Source organism: Hyperolius riggenbachi, chromosome 10 (genome assembly GCF_040937935.1).
Source record: "Hyperolius riggenbachi isolate aHypRig1 chromosome 10, aHypRig1.pri, whole genome shotgun sequence".
NCBI classification, from domain to species: Eukaryota; Metazoa; Chordata; class Amphibia; order Anura; family Hyperoliidae; genus Hyperolius; species Hyperolius riggenbachi.
Window position 1 is genome coordinate 237,680,664 of NC_090655.1, and position 17,821 is coordinate 237,698,484.

The window sequence follows — 17,821 nt, forward strand, 5'->3', positions numbered from 1 at the left end:
TACATTCTGAAAGTGCTGCCAGGTGCATCTCTGCATAATTTTTGTGTACTCTCTGTTCTGAAGCCAGTAGAAATAATACCTAGTCTCCCAGAATGCTCTGGGAGAATTCCGCATTGCTAAACAGCCTAGGCTGTGACATCACCAATAGAACACAAGAGACGGCACACAAATGGCTGCAATGATATTGCTGCATTCGGAACAAGTGTGCTCTTGTTCCGAATACAGCAATATCATTGCAGCCATTTGTGTGCCATCTCTTGTGTTCTATTGGTGACGTCCTGAAGCCGTAGGAGCAATCCGGCTGAGACAAGGCACCGGCCAGGCTTAGGTCCAGGGGACCTAACACACGAGTTCTCCAGGCATCTACTGTTTGTAGGCTGTGACATCACTGTGAGGGCGTGGCTACATACCAATATATGATATAGGAAGTTCACTGTTCTCCCCGGGCTCTTTTAGCTGGCTGCTCCACCTGGCTAGTTTTGGTGAGCACCCGGCTGTCATCGGCTCACCTCCTCCTATGCTGTAAGCAGAGTTGTGCAGAGTAGCGCCAGCCCTGCATTCTCTCATCTCACCCCACCCAATTACTTTTTCATGCCACCCGTCTGGAAAAAAAATTCTGGGGAGAGTACTGAAGTGTTTCTGATAATGAAATAAAATTATTTCCTGAATTAACGTAAAAGTGAGTATCCTGAATAATTTACTACCTAATTGGCACCACTGTAATTCTGTAGCTAAGCTTTACTGTTAACTATGAATCACTAAAATCAAATGACTCAGTATAAGCTTACACTATACATGTGCTGTGCATTGCAACAGTAAAGCTTTCAGTGGGTATGTAAAAAAACAAAAACAAACAAACATTAAAAAAAAAACAGATCCCATTCCAGTAAAAATAAGTCATTCACAAGCCAATACAACCCCCCAAAACACTGCTAAATCCAGTAAAAAGAAAGTTAAAAAAAAAAAAAACCCTCTATAAAATATAATGGCTATCTTTTTTGTTACTCATGACTCGCCTATATATTTGATCTATTTTTCATTTGGAGTGATGCAAGGGGTGATTTTAATATAATGTTTGACCAACTTAAATAAAAAACCAAAAAACGGTATGTTCCAACTGGTATATACCATCATTTTTGCTACACACACAAAAAATATTTTTCACACTTCATTGGTTACTACTGCAGCATTCTAGATCTATAGTGTTCCCAGTACTAGGTTAGGCTTCATACTGTTTTTTATATATATTTGTTAGACTGGCTCTTCAAAGAATTCCTCATCCTAAAATATTTCTGTTCACGGGGCAATCTGCCAAGTGTCGATGTTTGAATATTTCAGTTTCCTTGGCAACTGCTATAACAAGCTATTCTTATAGTGTTTGCAGCACTTGGTTAGACTCCACGTGGAACTGCAATAGACTAGATTGCACCCACTCTTCAAGAAATATCTTCATTCTAAAATCTGAGGATGCAGCAATTCACAGAGTAACACTACTTTAATATTTCCATTGCCTTGGTGGTTACTGTGATAAGCAAGTTTTACAGTGCTGCCAGCACTATGTTAGGCTCCACATGGATCTGAAACACCCCTTTTAGTTGCATTGACTAAGAAACTTCTCAGCTTCATCCCTAGAATATTGCTACGGACAGAACAATTCAGACTTTCGCAAAGCCACTATGAGAGTACGTTTTCTGGTGCAGAACCAGATTTTCTTTGCGTGTAAACCTTTTCCCGCATTCTGTGCACATATAGGGACGCTCACCTGTGTGGGTCCTTTCGTGCTTAAGAAGGTGTCGTTTGTCAATGAAACTTTTCCCGCACTGCGAACAACCAAAGGGTCTTTCTCCCGTGTGACGTCTTTCGTGTAGGACGAGACTTGCTTTTTGGGTAAATCCCTTTCCACATTGCCCACATGAGAAAGGACGCTCGCCGGTGTGGATACGCTGGTGTAGGAGAAGGTGCTGCTTCTGAATGAAGCCTTTGCCGCAGTGTGGACACGAGAAAGGACGTTCGCCGGTGTGACTTCTCTGGTGGACCAAAAGGTCTCCTTTTTTGCTGTAACGTTTTCCACACTCTGAGCAGGAATAGGGCCGCTCGCCGGAGTGACTCCTCTGGTGCATGAGAAGTTGTCCTTTCTGAATGAAACTTTTCCCACACAGAGGACAGAAAAATGGACGCTCTCCGCTGTGGCTTCTCTCATGAGTAAGAAGTTGCACTTTCTGAATAAAACTCTTCCCACACTGATTGCATGAAAATGGCTTCTCACCTGTGTGCACCTTCATGTGAGTATTTAGGATTCCTTTCTGTGAAAAACACCTGCCACAATCAGGGCAAGAGAAGGGTTTTTCCCCAGTGTGGACTCGGTCGTGTTTAACAAGTTCTGATTTGGACCTAAAACATTTTCCGCACACAGTACAGCCAAACGGATGATCGGATTTCTGACGTTCACCAGTAGAGGAGTTCGACGCAAGTCCTCGGTCAAGCTCTGAATACGGAAACATCTCATAGTCTGAGGCACTGCCCGATGTAGGATGTGGACCTTTCGAAGTCTTTTCAACATAACGTCCATCTGCGGGAAAGATTTATAATTTTTTTTTATGTTTTGCAGTCATCTAGAGTAGTTACGGAGCTCTGACATGGAGAAAGGTACAATTGAAGCAACAACATAAAGAAAATAGGCCAACCCTACTTTGCACACCGGTTGAGGGTATAGATATAAGATTAATAATGTATGAAAAGAAAGGGGACATTTCAAGTGATGTACAACATCAACACTTTTGTTTTGAGAAACATTACAATAAATTAAGGTTATGAAAATTGACCTTTCCCATGGTGAACAGCACTTCCACTTTTTTAATCAACCTTCCATTTGGTGACATTCCTCATAATTTGTTGGCACTGTGAGGTTATGCTGAGGAATGGAGATGGACCTTTCACATGATGTACAGTATCTCCCCCTCATTTGTTGGTACTATGATGTTATGCTGAGGAATGGAGATGGACCTTTCACATGATGTACAGTATCTCCTCCTCATTTGTTGGTGCTATGATGTTATACTGAGGAATGGAGATGGGCCTTTCATATGGTGTACAGTGTCTCCTCCTCATTTGTTGGTACTATGATGTTATACTGAGGAATGGAGATGGGCCTTTCATATGGTGTACAGCATCTCCTCCTCATTTGTTGGTGCTATGATGGTATACTGAGGAATGGAGATGGGCCTATCATATGGTGTACAGTATCTCCTCCTCAATTGTTGGTACTATGATGTTATACTGAGGAATGGAGATGAGCCTTTCATATGGTGTACAGTATCTCCTCCTCATTTGTTGGTGCTATGATGTTATACTGAGGAATGGAGATGGGCCTTTCATATGGTGTACAGTATCTCCTCCTCATTTGTTGGTGCTATGATGTTATACTGAGGAATGGAGATGGGCCTCTCATATGGTGTACAGTATCTCCTCCTCATTTGTTGGTGCTGTGATGTTATACTGAGGAATGGAACTGGGGCTTTCATATGGTGTACAGTATCTCCTCCTCATTTGTTGGTACTATGATGTTATACTGAGGAATGGAGCTGGACGTTTCATATGGTGTACAGTATCTCCTCCTCATTTGTTGGTACTATGATGTTATACTGAGGAATGGAGATGGGCCTTTCATATGGTGTACAGTGGAAGGTATTTCCAGCACTGCTGCAGCTTGGGGGACAAAGGGGGCACAAAGGAGACACAGAGCAGGAACAGAGGAGACAGGAAGCACAGAGAGAGACACAGAAAGGGCACAGAGAGAGACAAAGGGGGCACAGAGAGTCACAGAAAGGGCACAAAGAGAGACTGGCACAGAGAGTGTCCCAGAGGGGGCACAGACAAAGACACAGATCCCCATCATAGTGGCACAGAAAGACAAAGGGGACACAGAGAATGACAAAGGGGGCACAAAGAGACACAGAGGGTGCACAAAAAGAGTCAGGGGGAACGAACAGGCACAGAGGAGGAACAAAGCTTGATTTGAAGGAAATTGTGAATCGAAATCGCTCGATTCAATTTTTTCCTAAAATCGTTCAGGACTAACTCAGAAGGACAACGTGGGAACAGGATGACCCTAGGGGGCTGCAAGAATCCCCAAGTCAGTTGAACTGATTTTTTTATTTTTATTTAAGATTTCCTTTAAAAACTGGAAGACAAGAAAATATAAAGCCTACTTGCTGGAAGTGTTAAATACGTACCCGTGCTGATATCCAAACAAAATTCTTCCTCTTTAACGGTCATGATCACAGTTTCACCATCTTCCACAGACTGCAGGCCATCACTCACACTCTTCTCTTCTTCCTCCTCTTTAATCTTAATTTCCAACTCAGCGAGGTCCTCTTGCTAAGCGCAGCACATAGGAAAGAGGAGGAATAACAGTCTGTTACCATGAGCCCCAATAAAACAAGATGACAATAGAGGAAATAACTGTATAGTATGAGGATTTATCAGAGCTGTAGCCTCTAGTTTCCATCTACCTTATAATGTGGGGAGTTGCTGGGATTTTTCTGAGTTGACACCGGCGAGTATACAGAACTGGAGCTCCTTTCTGGTGGTTTGCTGTTCTTGGACCCATCTGCGGGAAATCAGAATCATTTATTAGCCCAAATAAGTTTGCACAAGGAATTTGTCTTGGCAGTTGCTTAACAGACACAGACAATGTGATAGAGGGGCAGGCAGTATAAATATTACAAATCAAGCACAATATTAAAATAGTGGAAACCAGGGTGAGAAATGTTCATTTTTCAATTCCATGCTGCAATCAGTGGCAGTTCTTCCATGAAGCAACGTGAATCACATGCTTCAGAGTGGCAACAAAGAGGGCGGCAAGAGGCAGCCTACCCCCAGTGTCCCCCTCCTCACATTCCCAGTGTCCCCCTCCCTAGATGCTTAGTGCCACTTTACTCAACTGCTCTCAGCATTCCAGCCATGGGATTTAATTCTGCCTGTCCAGTGTCCTGTACCAATGGCTACAGCGGCGCCTCATGTGACCTGTTACATGCTGCCTGGTCACATGAGGCATCGCTGTAGTCAGGAAGAGGAGTAAAGGACTTCACGTGTGGCTGGTGATCCCATCACTAATCTGTTGGGAGTGAGCGAGTGATGCGGCGACGGCATTTTTGGGATTAGAGCCAGGATGCTGCGTGCCAGCAGGGAGGAGATGCGGTTTTGTTCCTGTGCCTAGAAGTTTTGTTACAACTGACTGGTATCTCACCCTCTGAAGGCAGAAGATGGAGTGAGCAAGGTAGGAGGGGTCAGAGGCAATCTTGCTGGTATAAAGGTCCTGCAGGGAAGGTAAACTGCAGCCAATTATTCTTCATTCTGATCGGATGATGCACTGCACTCTTACCTTCTCCTGTATGGAGCACGAGTCCAACCAGTGATAGGATGATGGATTTTATGCTAGGTACACACCATACAATTTTCTGGCAGATTTACCTGCCAGATCGTTTATTTCCAACATGTCCGATCTGAACTGCAATCGATTTTCTGATCGATTTTCATTCAGTTCTATGAAAATTCATCAAAAGCGATCGAAAAAAAATGATAAAAAAAAAATCAAAAAAAAAAAAAAATCGGAAAATTGAAAATTTGATCGAAATTCAGATCGGACATTTTGGAAATAATCGATCTGGCAGGTAAATCTCACAGAAAATTGTATGGTGTGTGCCTAGCATAATGATTGCAATATAGAATTGCATCATGTCTTTCTGTGGTAGGCCAACATGTTCTAGCTGACGTTAGTTCTAGTGCCGGTGCATCCTCTGTTGGGCTTTCTCCATGATGGCAACAGTGTTGCTTTCCCATTTTAGGTTGCTAAGTGATTTTGGACCCCAAGGAATTTTAAATTTATTTGGGTCACAACAGATTCATTTATGAATAGGGGAAGTGCCTGTGTGAATATGTTAAGAATATTGGGATTGTCAGCCACAAATTCCATTTACCCACTGCACTGTGTTCATTATGTAACCTGAAACCTCACCCTGCATTGCAAGCACTCCAATCTAATCAAAAATGTTTCTGCTGAAATAAATCTTATCTCGGTCACTATTTTTGACATTGCCAACGAGAAAGAAACTCTTCATCACCCCTCCCACATTTCTGCTCCTCACTGATAAGCTGAGGGCAGTGTGAAGCTGCTGAAATCTGATACATGCTGTGTTTACATGTTTACAAAGCAAGCTAGGTATTGACAGTGTAGATTCTAGGAGGGGGAAAAAAAGTAAGGACAGAAATGGTTAGATCTCTTCCGAGAGGGCATGTCATCGTTGTGGAAGAGTCTAGTATTGTACAATCTGTGCACAGGCTGTCCTTGAAGCCAAGAAGGAAAAAAAAAAGTAAGGGTGGAAATTACACCAGGAGTGGCTTCAGTCAGAGGGAATCAAAATGGCAAATGCCATGAACAGAATTCTCTTTATTTACTATATAAAATTCACTGAAATCAAAAACGTGGACAGTACAATACATATGTAAGTAGAAAAAGTAGTTATCTATTTTGTGTTTTTTTCCTGGCATAGTATGGCTGACCCTGCTGCTTTAAGTTTAACGTTTGTTGCTGCTGCACCAAGGAAAAAGCTGTCCCACTGCATGCCATATGCAGACTTATCCCCATGTGACCAAGCACCGCCGTATCACCTGCAAACTTCAGAACCTTCACAAATGGATCTGTAGAGATGCAATAAATTGTGTACAGTGAATAAGGCAGGGGGAGAGCACATAGCCCTGGGGGATTCCAACACACACTGACTGAATACATTGTTTCTATGTAACAGGGAGAAAGATTGTCAGCGCTCAATCAGGCTGCATCTGAAATGAAACTAACAGAGGAGTGCACCGCCCTCCAGGGACTTAAATTACACACCTTGAATACAAATCAGATGCAAAACTATGCACTAAACCCTAATCTAAACAAATTGAACGCAAACTGATACACATGGATGCAGCTAGCCATAAGTAGACATGTTTGTACGACAGGAAATATTGGCACCGCTTCCAGGCTGGACCAGAGTTGACCAGCTGCATAGATGTGCAGAGCCCACACACAGGCAGATTACACAACTTGCATTCAAAACAGATGCAACAAAGTAGGACGTTGGCTTCAAGGACAGCCTGTGCACAGATTGTTCAATACTAGACTCTTCCAATGATAATGATGTGCCCTCTTGGAAGAGATCTATCCACTAGCTAAATGCACATCTATGCAGCTGGTCAACTCGGGTGCAGCCTGGAAGCGCTGCCAACATCTCCTCTCATACAAAAATGTAAGACAACTTATGGCTAGCTGCATCCTTGTGTATCAGTTTGCATTCAATGTATTTAGATTAGGGTTTAGTGCATAGTTTTGCATCTGATTTGTATTCAAGGTGTGTAATTTAAGTCTCTGGGGGGCGCTGCAAACCTTTGTCGGTTTCATTTTAGTTGCAGCCTGATTGAGCGCTGCCAATCTATTTTCCTGTTCTTTAGGAAATGTGTAGACCCCTTACGGCTAGCAGCCTCCGGTTCATACTGTTTTAACATTTAGCTAGTGGTAAGGTCTCTTTCAAGAGGGCACATCATCGCCGTGGAGGAGTCTAGTATTGAACAATCTGTGCACAGGCTGTCCTTGAAGCCAACGTCCTCCTTTACTGCATCTGTTTTGAATGCAAGTTGTGTAATCTGCCCGTGTGTGGACTTTGCACATCTATGCAGCTGGTCAACTCGGGCCCAGCCTGGAAGCGCTGCCAATATTTCCGGTCATACAAAATTGTTTCTATGTGTCTATCAGATGATGGAGGGATATAGGTGGACCCTCCGTACTGCTCTCTCCTCTACAAGAAATTAAAAGTCTCCTCTTACCCGGTAATATCAGGGGATGCGGATTCTCCATGATGACAGCACTGAGTCCTTGTGAACTCTCCCATTCATTCATGGTAACGTCCCCATCTCCTTCTTCTTTAATAATAATATTAAATTCAGACAGGTCTGTATTCTAAAAGTGTAAGGAAAAAAATAATAGTAGTAACAAGGTACCCAATGTATAGATTACAACATGAACAGCATTTAACATTTCTTGAGCTTCTACCCGAGTTTCCTTCACAAGGTTCTTGGCCTTCGCAAGGTTCCTGGACTGCCGAGTTTCCCTCCCAAGGTTCTTGGACTGCCGAGTCTCTCTTCCAAGGTTCCTGGACTGACGTGTTTCCTTGCCAAGGTTACGGGCTTGACGAGGTTCCTTCACAAAGTCCTTGATCTCAGGGATTTCTTTCACAGTGTTCTTTCCCTGAATAACTTCCTTCACAATGTTCTTGCCTTGAATGACTTCCTTCACAATGTTCTTGCTCTGAAGAACTTCTTTCACAATGTTCTTGCTCAGTTCCTGTGGTTCTTCTAAAGGTCCTTTCTCCTCCTGCAATACATAGAGACTGACATGGTGAACCACAATGACACACAGAGGTTAATTTGTAATATATGTATAATTTAAAGAGTACAGCAGTCCCGAAAAACAGCAAAAATAGTAACGCTACTCTAGTTTAGGGGAGCCAGCAGGAAACCTCATAGGGCAATTCCTCAAACGTGATTGGTGGAAAGCAGCCTTTCAAACTTTTAGGTTTCAGATAGGTTGTAATAATCTACATCAACACTATTCGGCCAATCACAATGCTTTGTGCTGTAGAAGAGAGGATGCTGTGATTAGAGAACTGTTCCCTATCAGGTTTACTGCTTAGTTCCCTAAACTAGACTAGCGCCAAAATAATTCCCGTCTCTAACCGCATTGGGGATATTCGTATACTGAAGCTGGGGTTGGGCTGAGATAATGTCTGGTTTACCCAGCTTGTCTGATGTATGCTTTGGATGTTTACACAATCATCAGTCTGACGTGCAGTCACGTGAAATAGTAAGTGCCCCTTGTCTTTCTATATCAACTTAGAACGATCAATATTTTGTTTTCAACAACATATGAAGATAAAGGTGATGTAACTGAACAAAAATCATAAGAATAATTGACCTTGCAACCTTTCATCCAATGTAAAAAATAACATATATGAAGTTTCCTTCAGTAGAAAAAGTAAGCATGCCCCTGGTTTTGATTAGGGACAGAAGATGAGGTGCTGCCAATGGTCATGTGCTTCCGAGTGGGAAGCCATTCAAATTTGTGATTAAAATGAGGCTTAATTGCCTCAGGTGTGTGCATGAGAGACAGGGGGTTACTTACCCAGAAGTCTGTCGGCTTCTATGGGTATCACACGCGCCCTATGGGACGCATTGCAAGACACACTACTGCTCACTTCCTCCTTCCGGCTTGAAGGAGGTAGTGAGCGGTAGTGAGAGTTGTGGAACGCGTCCCATAGGCCGCGTGCGAGACGTGTGATACGCATGGAAACTGACGGACTTCTGGGTAAGTAACCCCGTCTCCCATGCACACACCTGAGGCAATTAAGCCTCATTTTAATCACTAAATCAAGTGGCTTCCGACTCGGAAGCACATGCCTGGCTGCCAATTCTGAGCTCATTTTAAATTGTAACATTTGGGACTGCACAGATAGGAGTGATTATGGGTCTATGTGAATAGGAGCAGAGCTGCAGGAATCTCAGCTACACAAAGCGCTTCAGTAAGCTCCAAAGGCAACACCTATAATTTTCACTGAACATATTTGCTTTGGCCATTGCTATAGTTTTCGCAGCAGAAAGATCTATACTTACCTCTGAGGGCTTCAACCCAACAACTGCCTCATCATCATCATCATCTACAGATAGTGTTTACCACACTTATTCTACCTTCACAGAGTAACAGACACCCTCTGACCCCTTTAGGGCCTTTTCCCGGTGAGGTAAAATTTACCGCTCCCCACCGCAGCCTAATGAAAGTCTATGGGGAGTTCACACTCCCCGCGTTGTGGTACGCTACGTCGGAATTGTCCTATCTAGCGCGTCCATACCCCCACAGTAAGTGTGGCTCCTGTGGCGATCTACGTTGGACCGGAAGTTATGTAAGTCTAAGGTAACACAACGCGCTGTGGCGGGTTTACAAAAAAAAAAAAAAGCACAAGTTTTCAGCGTCGCACATGCGCGGAAGCGTATTTAAAACAATACGCGTTCGCACACGTCCTCGATTGCCCAACAGGAAGTGAGCGTCACTTCCTGCTTGGCTGGATGTCAGGCGGGGATAACTATGTAGTGACGCAGTAATCCCCGAAGACCCATTTTTGACGTTGCGGTGGCCGTGCCGCACATCTGCAGTGTGAAATCGGGCTAAAGGAACCAGAAACACCCTAAATTCTTCCTGTTGCTGGATAATATCTCAAAATTCTAAATTCCTAGCACTGCTCACCACTTTCGTCATCAGCTCAATGACCTTGCTGGTGACTTCCAGGATCTTCCGCTTGTTGTTGCTCTTAGGTATCAGGTTGGGAATTAGAGAGTGGGTTGAAGGCACTATGATGGTCACACGATCACCTGGTTTCACAGGAGGGAAGATCTGTATTGAAAGAGCAAAATAAATGTCATGTGACCTGCCCAGAATATTCACCTCTCCAGCCAGGTGTGTATTTAATATGGAAAAAGGCGATGCTCTATGACCTCCCAGAATCATCCTCACTTCTCTAGACAGTGTGTTTTACAGAGATGAGAGAGATGTCATGTGATCTTCCCAGAGTCCTCCTCACTTCTCCAGTCAGGTGTGTGTTGTATGTATATAGATACAAATGATGTCATGTGATCTTCCCAGAGTCCTCCTCACTTCTCCAGTCAGGTGTGTGTTGTACCAATATAGATACGAGTGATGTCATGTGATCTTCCCAGAATCCTCCTCACTTCTCCAGTCAGGTGTGTGTTGTACCAATATAGATACGAGTGATATCATATGACCTTCCCAGAATCCCCCTCACTTCTTCAGTCAGGTGCATGTTGTACTTTATGGCCATTATATGGCCACTTTATGGCCATCTGCTTCCAGATATACATATGCTTGTTTGCTAATTAGTTAGAGCCTAGGGTCCCTTCCAGAACATGGAATTCTTTGCATGCACACTGTTTTGGATGCTAACATCCTCCAATAATGTTAATTTGGTGCATCTGTGTAGAATGGGTACCCTGTGTACCCTGCCTATAATTAGGCTCTGCACATCTATGCTGATATTCACTAACAAACAACAAATACAGAACATTTATATTGCGCTTTTCTCCTGGCGGACTCAAAGCGCTAGAGCTGCAGCCACTAGGGCGCGCTCTATAGGCGGTAGCAGTGTTAGGGAGATTTGCCCAAGATCTCCTACTGAATAGGTGCTGGCTTACTGAACAGGCAAAGCCGAGATTCGAACCCTGGTCTCCTGTGTCAGAGGCAGAGCCCTTAACCATTACACTATCCAGCCACTCCACCTCTCCCTGCTGACTAAAAAAAGTAAGTTTACCTTGTGGCTAGCTACTCCTATTTGATATTTTTGTTTGCATTCCATTTCTATTACAGGTTAGGGCTTTAGTGCATAATTGTAGCATCTGTTTTGATTACAAGGGGTGTATGTTGCCTCTAGGGGGCTTTGCACACCACTGTTGGTAGTCATTCAGATGCGGCCTGGTTCTCAGAATGTGCTGCCATTTCTCCCGTGTTGTACTAATATAGATAAGAGTGATGTCATGTAAGCTAGCAGAATCCTCTTCACTTCTCCACTAAGGTGTGTGTTGTCCTAATATAGATATAAGTGATATTGGGACCTCCCAGAATCCTCCTCATTTCTCCTTTCAGGTGTGTGTTGTACCAATATAAATATGAGTGATGCTATGCGAGTTCCCAGAATTCTCCTCACTTCTCTGGCCCTGTGTATGTTTCACTAAGAGAATAGTGTGATGTCATGTGACCTTCCTAGAATCCACCTCACCTGTCCAGTAAGCAGGTGGATAATCTCCAGGGTGAGGTTTATGATCCTCTCAGTCACATGATTCCAGTCGTCCTCCATCTTCACTGTTGCGGCCATGTGTTCCGTACAGGAAACCCTTCCCTGCAGACAGAGTGTAAACAGTGAGGTATTAGGATCTGCCTGCATTCGATCAACAATATATTAAATGTGCTGCAATAACTAGTGATTATACTATACATTGCTATAGGCTCATTTATGTGCTGTGTGGGCAAAGAAGGAAAAAAAAAAAAAAAAAAGGAGGACAGGTAGTATTTGGCTGGGGAGGAAGACAAGGGGGGAGGTGCTAGGTGATTGTGCAGGCAGGATGGGGATAATTGGCAGATGGCTGTGCAGGCAGAGAACAGGGTTAAGTGCTGAAGGACTGTGCAGGCAGTAAAAAGAAGAGTTTAACCTCCCCGGCGTTCTATTGAGATCGCCAGGGAGGCTGCGGGAGGGTTTTTTTTAAATTAAAAAAAAACTATTTCATGCAGCCAACTGAAAGTTGGCTGCATGAAAGCCCACTAGAGGGCGCTCCGGAGGCGTTCTTCCGATCGCCTCCGGCGCCCAGAATAAACAAGGAAGGCCGCAATGAGCGGCCTTCCTTGTTTTGCTTAGATCGTCGCCATAGCGACGAGCGGAGTGACGTCATGGACGTCAGCCGACGTCCTGACGTCAGCCGCCTCCGATCCAGCCCTTAGCGCTGGCCGGAACTTTTTGTTCCGGCTGCGCAGGGCTCAGGCGGCTGGGGGGACCCTCTTTCGCCGCTGCTCGCGGCGAATCGCCGCAGAGCGGCGGCGATCAGGCAGCACACGCGGCTGGCAAAGTGCCGGCTGCGTGTGCTGCACTTTATTTCAAGAAAATCGGCCCACCAGGGCCTGAGCGGCAGCCTCCGGCGGTGATGGACGAGCTGAGCTCGTCCATACCGCTCAGGAGGTTAAAGAGGCACTATGGTGAAAAATTGTAAAATGTAAAATATGTGCAAACATAGACAAATAAGAAGTACATTTTTTCCAGAGTGAAATGAGCCATACATTACTTTTCTCCTATGTTGCTGTCACTTATAGTAGGTAGTAGAAATCTGACAGAAACGACAGGTTTCAGACTAGTCCATCTCTTTAGGGCTCTTTCACATTAGGGCAGATTTTCTGCGTTTCAACGCAACAGGTAAAGTTTGTGTTACCCAAGGTGAAATGAAAGTCCATAGACTTTAATTTTAGCTTCCACATATAACGCAGCCTTTTTGTACGTTGCGTTACACTGCACCCAGGCGCAGTTTTTCGGCCGACGCTAGCTTCATGCGTTACAATGTTAGTCAATGTAAACGTTTTTAATCCGTTAACGCAGGCAATCAGTCCCAGAATGCAACAGAGGAACAATGTAGAAAGTTGAAAACTAAAAGAAAAAAAAATGACCTGCGTTTTCCTATGTGCTGTAAAGCATTGAAAACGGATTAAAAACGCACACTCACTGCAGTGCAACGCATATCAAAACGCATTAAAACGCATACAACAAAACGTATGCTTTGAGCGTTCTCCAACGCAAGCTCTGATGTGAAAGAGCCCTTATAAGGGATTCTCAGGGATTTATTTATTTTTAAAAGCACTTAGTGAATGGCAGTTGCTCTGTCCAACTGCCAAAAAACTGTGTAGCGAGCAGGGAAGCTGGCCAGCATCATTGTTTAAATCCTTTTTATGGAATATCTTTATAAAGAATAAAAGCCTTGCTGAGAATCCCTAGTCCAAAACCCGTCGCTTCTGTCAGATTTCTACTACCTACTGTAAGTGACAGCAACATAGGAGAAAAGTAATGTATGGCTCATTTTACTCTGGAAAAAATGTACTTCTTATTTGCTTACTTAATTTAAAAAAATTTCGCCATAGTGCCCCCTTTAACCACTTCATCACTGAGGGGTTTTACCCCTTGAACACCACAGCAATTTTTACCTTTCAGTGCTCCTTCCATTCATTCATCTATAACTTTATTTATTACTTATCGCAATGAAATGAACTATATCCTGTTTTTTTCGCCACCAATTAGGCTTTCTTTAGGTGGGACATTATGCCAATAATTATTTTATTCTAAATGTGTTTTAATGGGAAAATAGGAAAAAATGTGGGAAAAAATTATTATTTTTCAGTTTTCGGCCATTATAGTTTTTAAAATAATGCATGCTACTGTAATTAAAACCCATGAAATTTATTTGCCCATTTGTCCCGGTTATAAAACAATTTAAATTATGTCCCTATCACAATGTTTGGCGCCAATATTTTATTTGGAAATAAAGGTGCATTTTTTCAGTTTTGCATCATCACTAATTACAAGCCCGTAGTTTATAAAGTGCACCAGCGGGAATGTGTAAAAATGTACGCAATGAGGCCCGCCGACCCCGAGGTCGGCAAAAACTAAACTAGCTGAAGGAGGGGGACCAGCGCAGCAGTGAGCGATTACGAGGGAACAGGATGGCTGCATGGGGCTGGTAGAAGCCCCAGGTAAGTGAAACTTTTTTTTTTTTTTTGCCTGATAACTCCTTTAACCTGCTGAGCGGTCTGGACGAGCTCAGCTCATCCAGTACCGCCGGAGCCTGCCGCTCAGGCCCTGCTGGGCCGATTTGGCTCAAATAAAAAGCAGCACACGCAGCCGGCACTTTGCCAGCCGCGTGTGCTGCCTGATCGCCGCTGCAGTGCGGCGATCCACCGCATGCAGCGGCGAAAAAGGGTCCCCCCAGCCGCCTGAGCCCAGCGTAGCCGGAACAAAAAGTTCCGGCCAGCGCTAAGGGCTGGATCGGAGGCGGCTGATGTCAGGACGTCGGCTGACGTCCATGACGTCACTCCGCTCGTCGCCATGGCGACGAGGCAAGCGAAACACGGAAGGCCGCTTATTGCGGCCTTCCGTGTTACTTCTGGCCGCCGGAGGCGATCGGAAGAACGCCTCCGGAGCGCCCTCTAGTGGGCTTTCATGCAGCCAACGTTCAGTTGGCTGCATGAAATAGTTTTTTTTTTATTAAAAGAAAACCCTCCCGCAGCCTCCCTGGCGATCTTAATAGAACGCCAGGCAGGTTAAGCACTGGTTGCCTGTGCTGACAGTGAAGGGGATACGTACAGTTGCGGTGCATGGAAAAAGGCGAGAAATAATGGGTGATTGTGCTGGGTAGAAAAAGAGGTAAGTGATGTGCAGGCAAAGAAGGGGTTAAGTGCTTGGCCGCTGTGCAGGCAAAAAAGGGGGTGAATGCTGGGTAGCTGTGCAGACAGAAGAGTAGATAGGAGGTCAGTAATCATAGATTACAGAAAATGGAATAATGGAAGTCCAGCTGGAAAATGTATTTTTATTTTGGATAGAGTGGAGAAGGGTTACAAGTACAAGCACTGCCTGATTTTATACTGCTGTCTGGGCTCCCTTTGGGCGTCCCTTTGATGCCCTGGGCCCAAACTCACCCCCACGGTCAGTGGGTGAGGCGGATGTGCTGAAACACTTGCTAAGACTAAATGCTAGGAAAGCCTCTGGCCCGGACGGAGTGTCACCAGCCTGCCTGAAAACTTGCGCTCGTCAGCTTGCTCCCACCCTCTCTTCCATCTTCACAAGGTCCCTCCGGGGAGGCAAAGTACCCACGTGCTTCAAGAGGTCAGCCATTATCCCTGTCCCCAAAAAGCAGGGAATCCTCGACCTTAACAACTTCAGGCCCGTGGCACTTCCATCCGTGATCATGAAAGCTTTTGAAAGCATGGTGCTCCCCCTCCTTAAAGGAAACCTTAACTGTGGGGGGAAATAAAAATTCACTTACCTGAGGCTTTCCCAAGCCTCCTGCAGCCGTCCTGTGCCCGCGCCGGTCCTTCGGTGCCCTCCGGTCTCCCTCCACGGCTAAGTTTCATTTTCGGCCGACTGCCAGTCGTCCTCCGGCAAAGCGTCTTCTTCCGCATTCCCCGTCGTAAAGAGCCGTAAAGCGTGTCCGCATGACGCAAGAATACTGCAAGACAATCTTGCCGCGATAGGAGTCCACCCCACCCTACGACTGTGGATCATGGACTTCCTCTCCAACAGGTCCCAGGTTGTTAGGTTGGGCACTATCTCCTCACAACCTAGGATCACCAACACAGGAGCCCCACAATTCGCTGACGACACGACTATTGTCGGTCTCATCACAAATAACGATGAGAAGGAGTACCGCCACCAGATCGAAGGTGTCTGTCACTGGTGCAGAGAGAACGGATTGGTCATAAACACAGCGAAAACTGTGGAGATGATTGTTGATTTCAGGAGATGCGCCTCCACCCCGCCCCCAATCTGCATCGATGGCAAGGAGGTGGAAAGAGTCCCCAGCGTCCACCTTCTGGGCACAACCATCTCGAATGACCTGAAGTGGAAGGCTAACACTGCCTCCACACAGAGGAAAGCCCAACAGCGACTTTTCTTTCTCCGCCAACTAAAAAAGTTTGGTATGGCTCAAAAACTTCTGACAAACTTCTACTCCGCTACAATAGAATCTGTCCTATGCTCTTCCATCCTGGTTTGGTACGCCAGCTCCTCTGCCAGCGACAGACTCAAACTGCAGAGGGTCATCAGATCAGCGGAGAGGATCATCGGGAGATCTCTTCCCTCACTGGACCTCCTTTACCATTCCAGGCTGTACTCCAGAGCATTAAAGATCACCAGCGATCCCTCACACCCAGGCCATCGCTTCTTTAGTCAGCTACCCTCGAGCCGGAGGCTCCGGTTCCGGTCCATCTTCACCAAGACCTCAAGGCATAAAAACAGTTTCTTTCCCTTGGCTGTCAACCTTCTTAACTCTCTCCACGTGGATAGACGGCGCCCTAGCTCAAGCTGAATTTTTGTGTTTTTTGTGTTGTAACTATGTTTCTGACTGCTTGAGTTGTCCTGTATCTGTATCTATATCCTGTATCAGTACCCTGTACGTGCCAAGACCAATTCCAGGCACGACCCGGTCGTGCTTGGCGATAATAAAGATTCTGATTCTGATTTGTTTTCTGACCCCAGCACTAGGAACAGGAAGTGAGGTAACACCTCCTGGCAATGGAGACATGCCACAATAACATGATGATGCAGTATCTTAAAACTATTTGGAAAGATTTTCCTCCCGTTTGTGTTCCGGTAGAAGATTCTGTTCACTTACTGTGCCAGTTACACATTCATGGAGAACAGAAAACGAGGGCAAATAATTTTCAACAGGGAATGGGTACACTTTAGAGGTAAATATTTACCTACTGCGATCCAGCGCAGTAGCGGCTTTCCTATCAGACTCAGGTGGACATACTTCAACAGTGTTCTCCCCAGGCCAAATTAGGTGGGCGGGCCACCCGGGTGATTTGAAACCCCGCCCACCTGCCAAAAGTGCAGAGGAGCGCTTCATTGCCTGCTGTCAATCAGCGCTCGGCTCTTGCACAATAGCGAATTCCATTGCTGAACCCGGCAGGAGTGCTCCTCTGCCTGCAGTGATTGGCTGGCTGGGCGGGTTGTAAGGGGCTTAATCGGCGTGCGACAGGGCGTTCTACAGTGTCAGTAGTAGTGTGGGCTAGGAGAAGCAGGAATTACTGCTGCGGGCACATCCAGCACCTCGGGCAGTAGATAACAGTGTCACTGGCTCCGGACTCCCTCAGACAGAGCGCCAGCTGCCTGATCCACGCTGTCTGCTCTCTGCTATGCCGGACATACTTCCTGTTTTTGTGTGCGCGACATCGCACAGAGGAGTCAGCGTGGACCAGGCTGCTGGCTGGCGCTCTAGTGTCTGAGAGCCTGGAGTCAGTGAGGATTTATCTACCATGTGGCGGGGGCGAGGTGAGCTGCAAATCCTTTCCACTAGCCCACCAGCGGCCTGACCCCAGTCTGAGCCACCCTCCTGTCTGAGCCACCCTCCCCACTAACAATCAGCTTTTGGCCTGACCAATTCCATTAGCTCACATCCTGCCCAC

General features: G+C 45.4%; 1 protein-coding gene across 1 annotated transcript in view; it reads right to left on the minus strand.

Annotated features, from left to right (window-relative positions):
* Window positions 1-259: 259 nt before the first annotated feature.
* The window catches only part of LOC137534953 (gastrula zinc finger protein XlCGF48.2-like), a 53,566-nt gene continuing 36,004 nt past the window's right edge, over window positions 260-17,821 (minus strand). The window contains exons 2-8 of the mRNA XM_068256689.1: window positions 11,883-12,002; window positions 10,340-10,486; window positions 8,096-8,416; window positions 7,870-8,002; window positions 4,512-4,609; window positions 4,233-4,377; window positions 260-2,569 (exon numbers count right to left, since the gene is read on the minus strand). Coding sequence (XP_068112790.1) covers window positions 1,656-2,569; window positions 4,233-4,377; window positions 4,512-4,609; window positions 7,870-8,002; window positions 8,096-8,416; window positions 10,340-10,486; window positions 11,883-11,978 — 1,854 coding nt within the window. The 5' untranslated portion in view covers window positions 11,979-12,002 and the 3' untranslated portion in view covers window positions 260-1,655. The remainder of the gene's footprint in view (window positions 2,570-4,232; window positions 4,378-4,511; window positions 4,610-7,869; window positions 8,003-8,095; window positions 8,417-10,339; window positions 10,487-11,882; window positions 12,003-17,821) is intronic.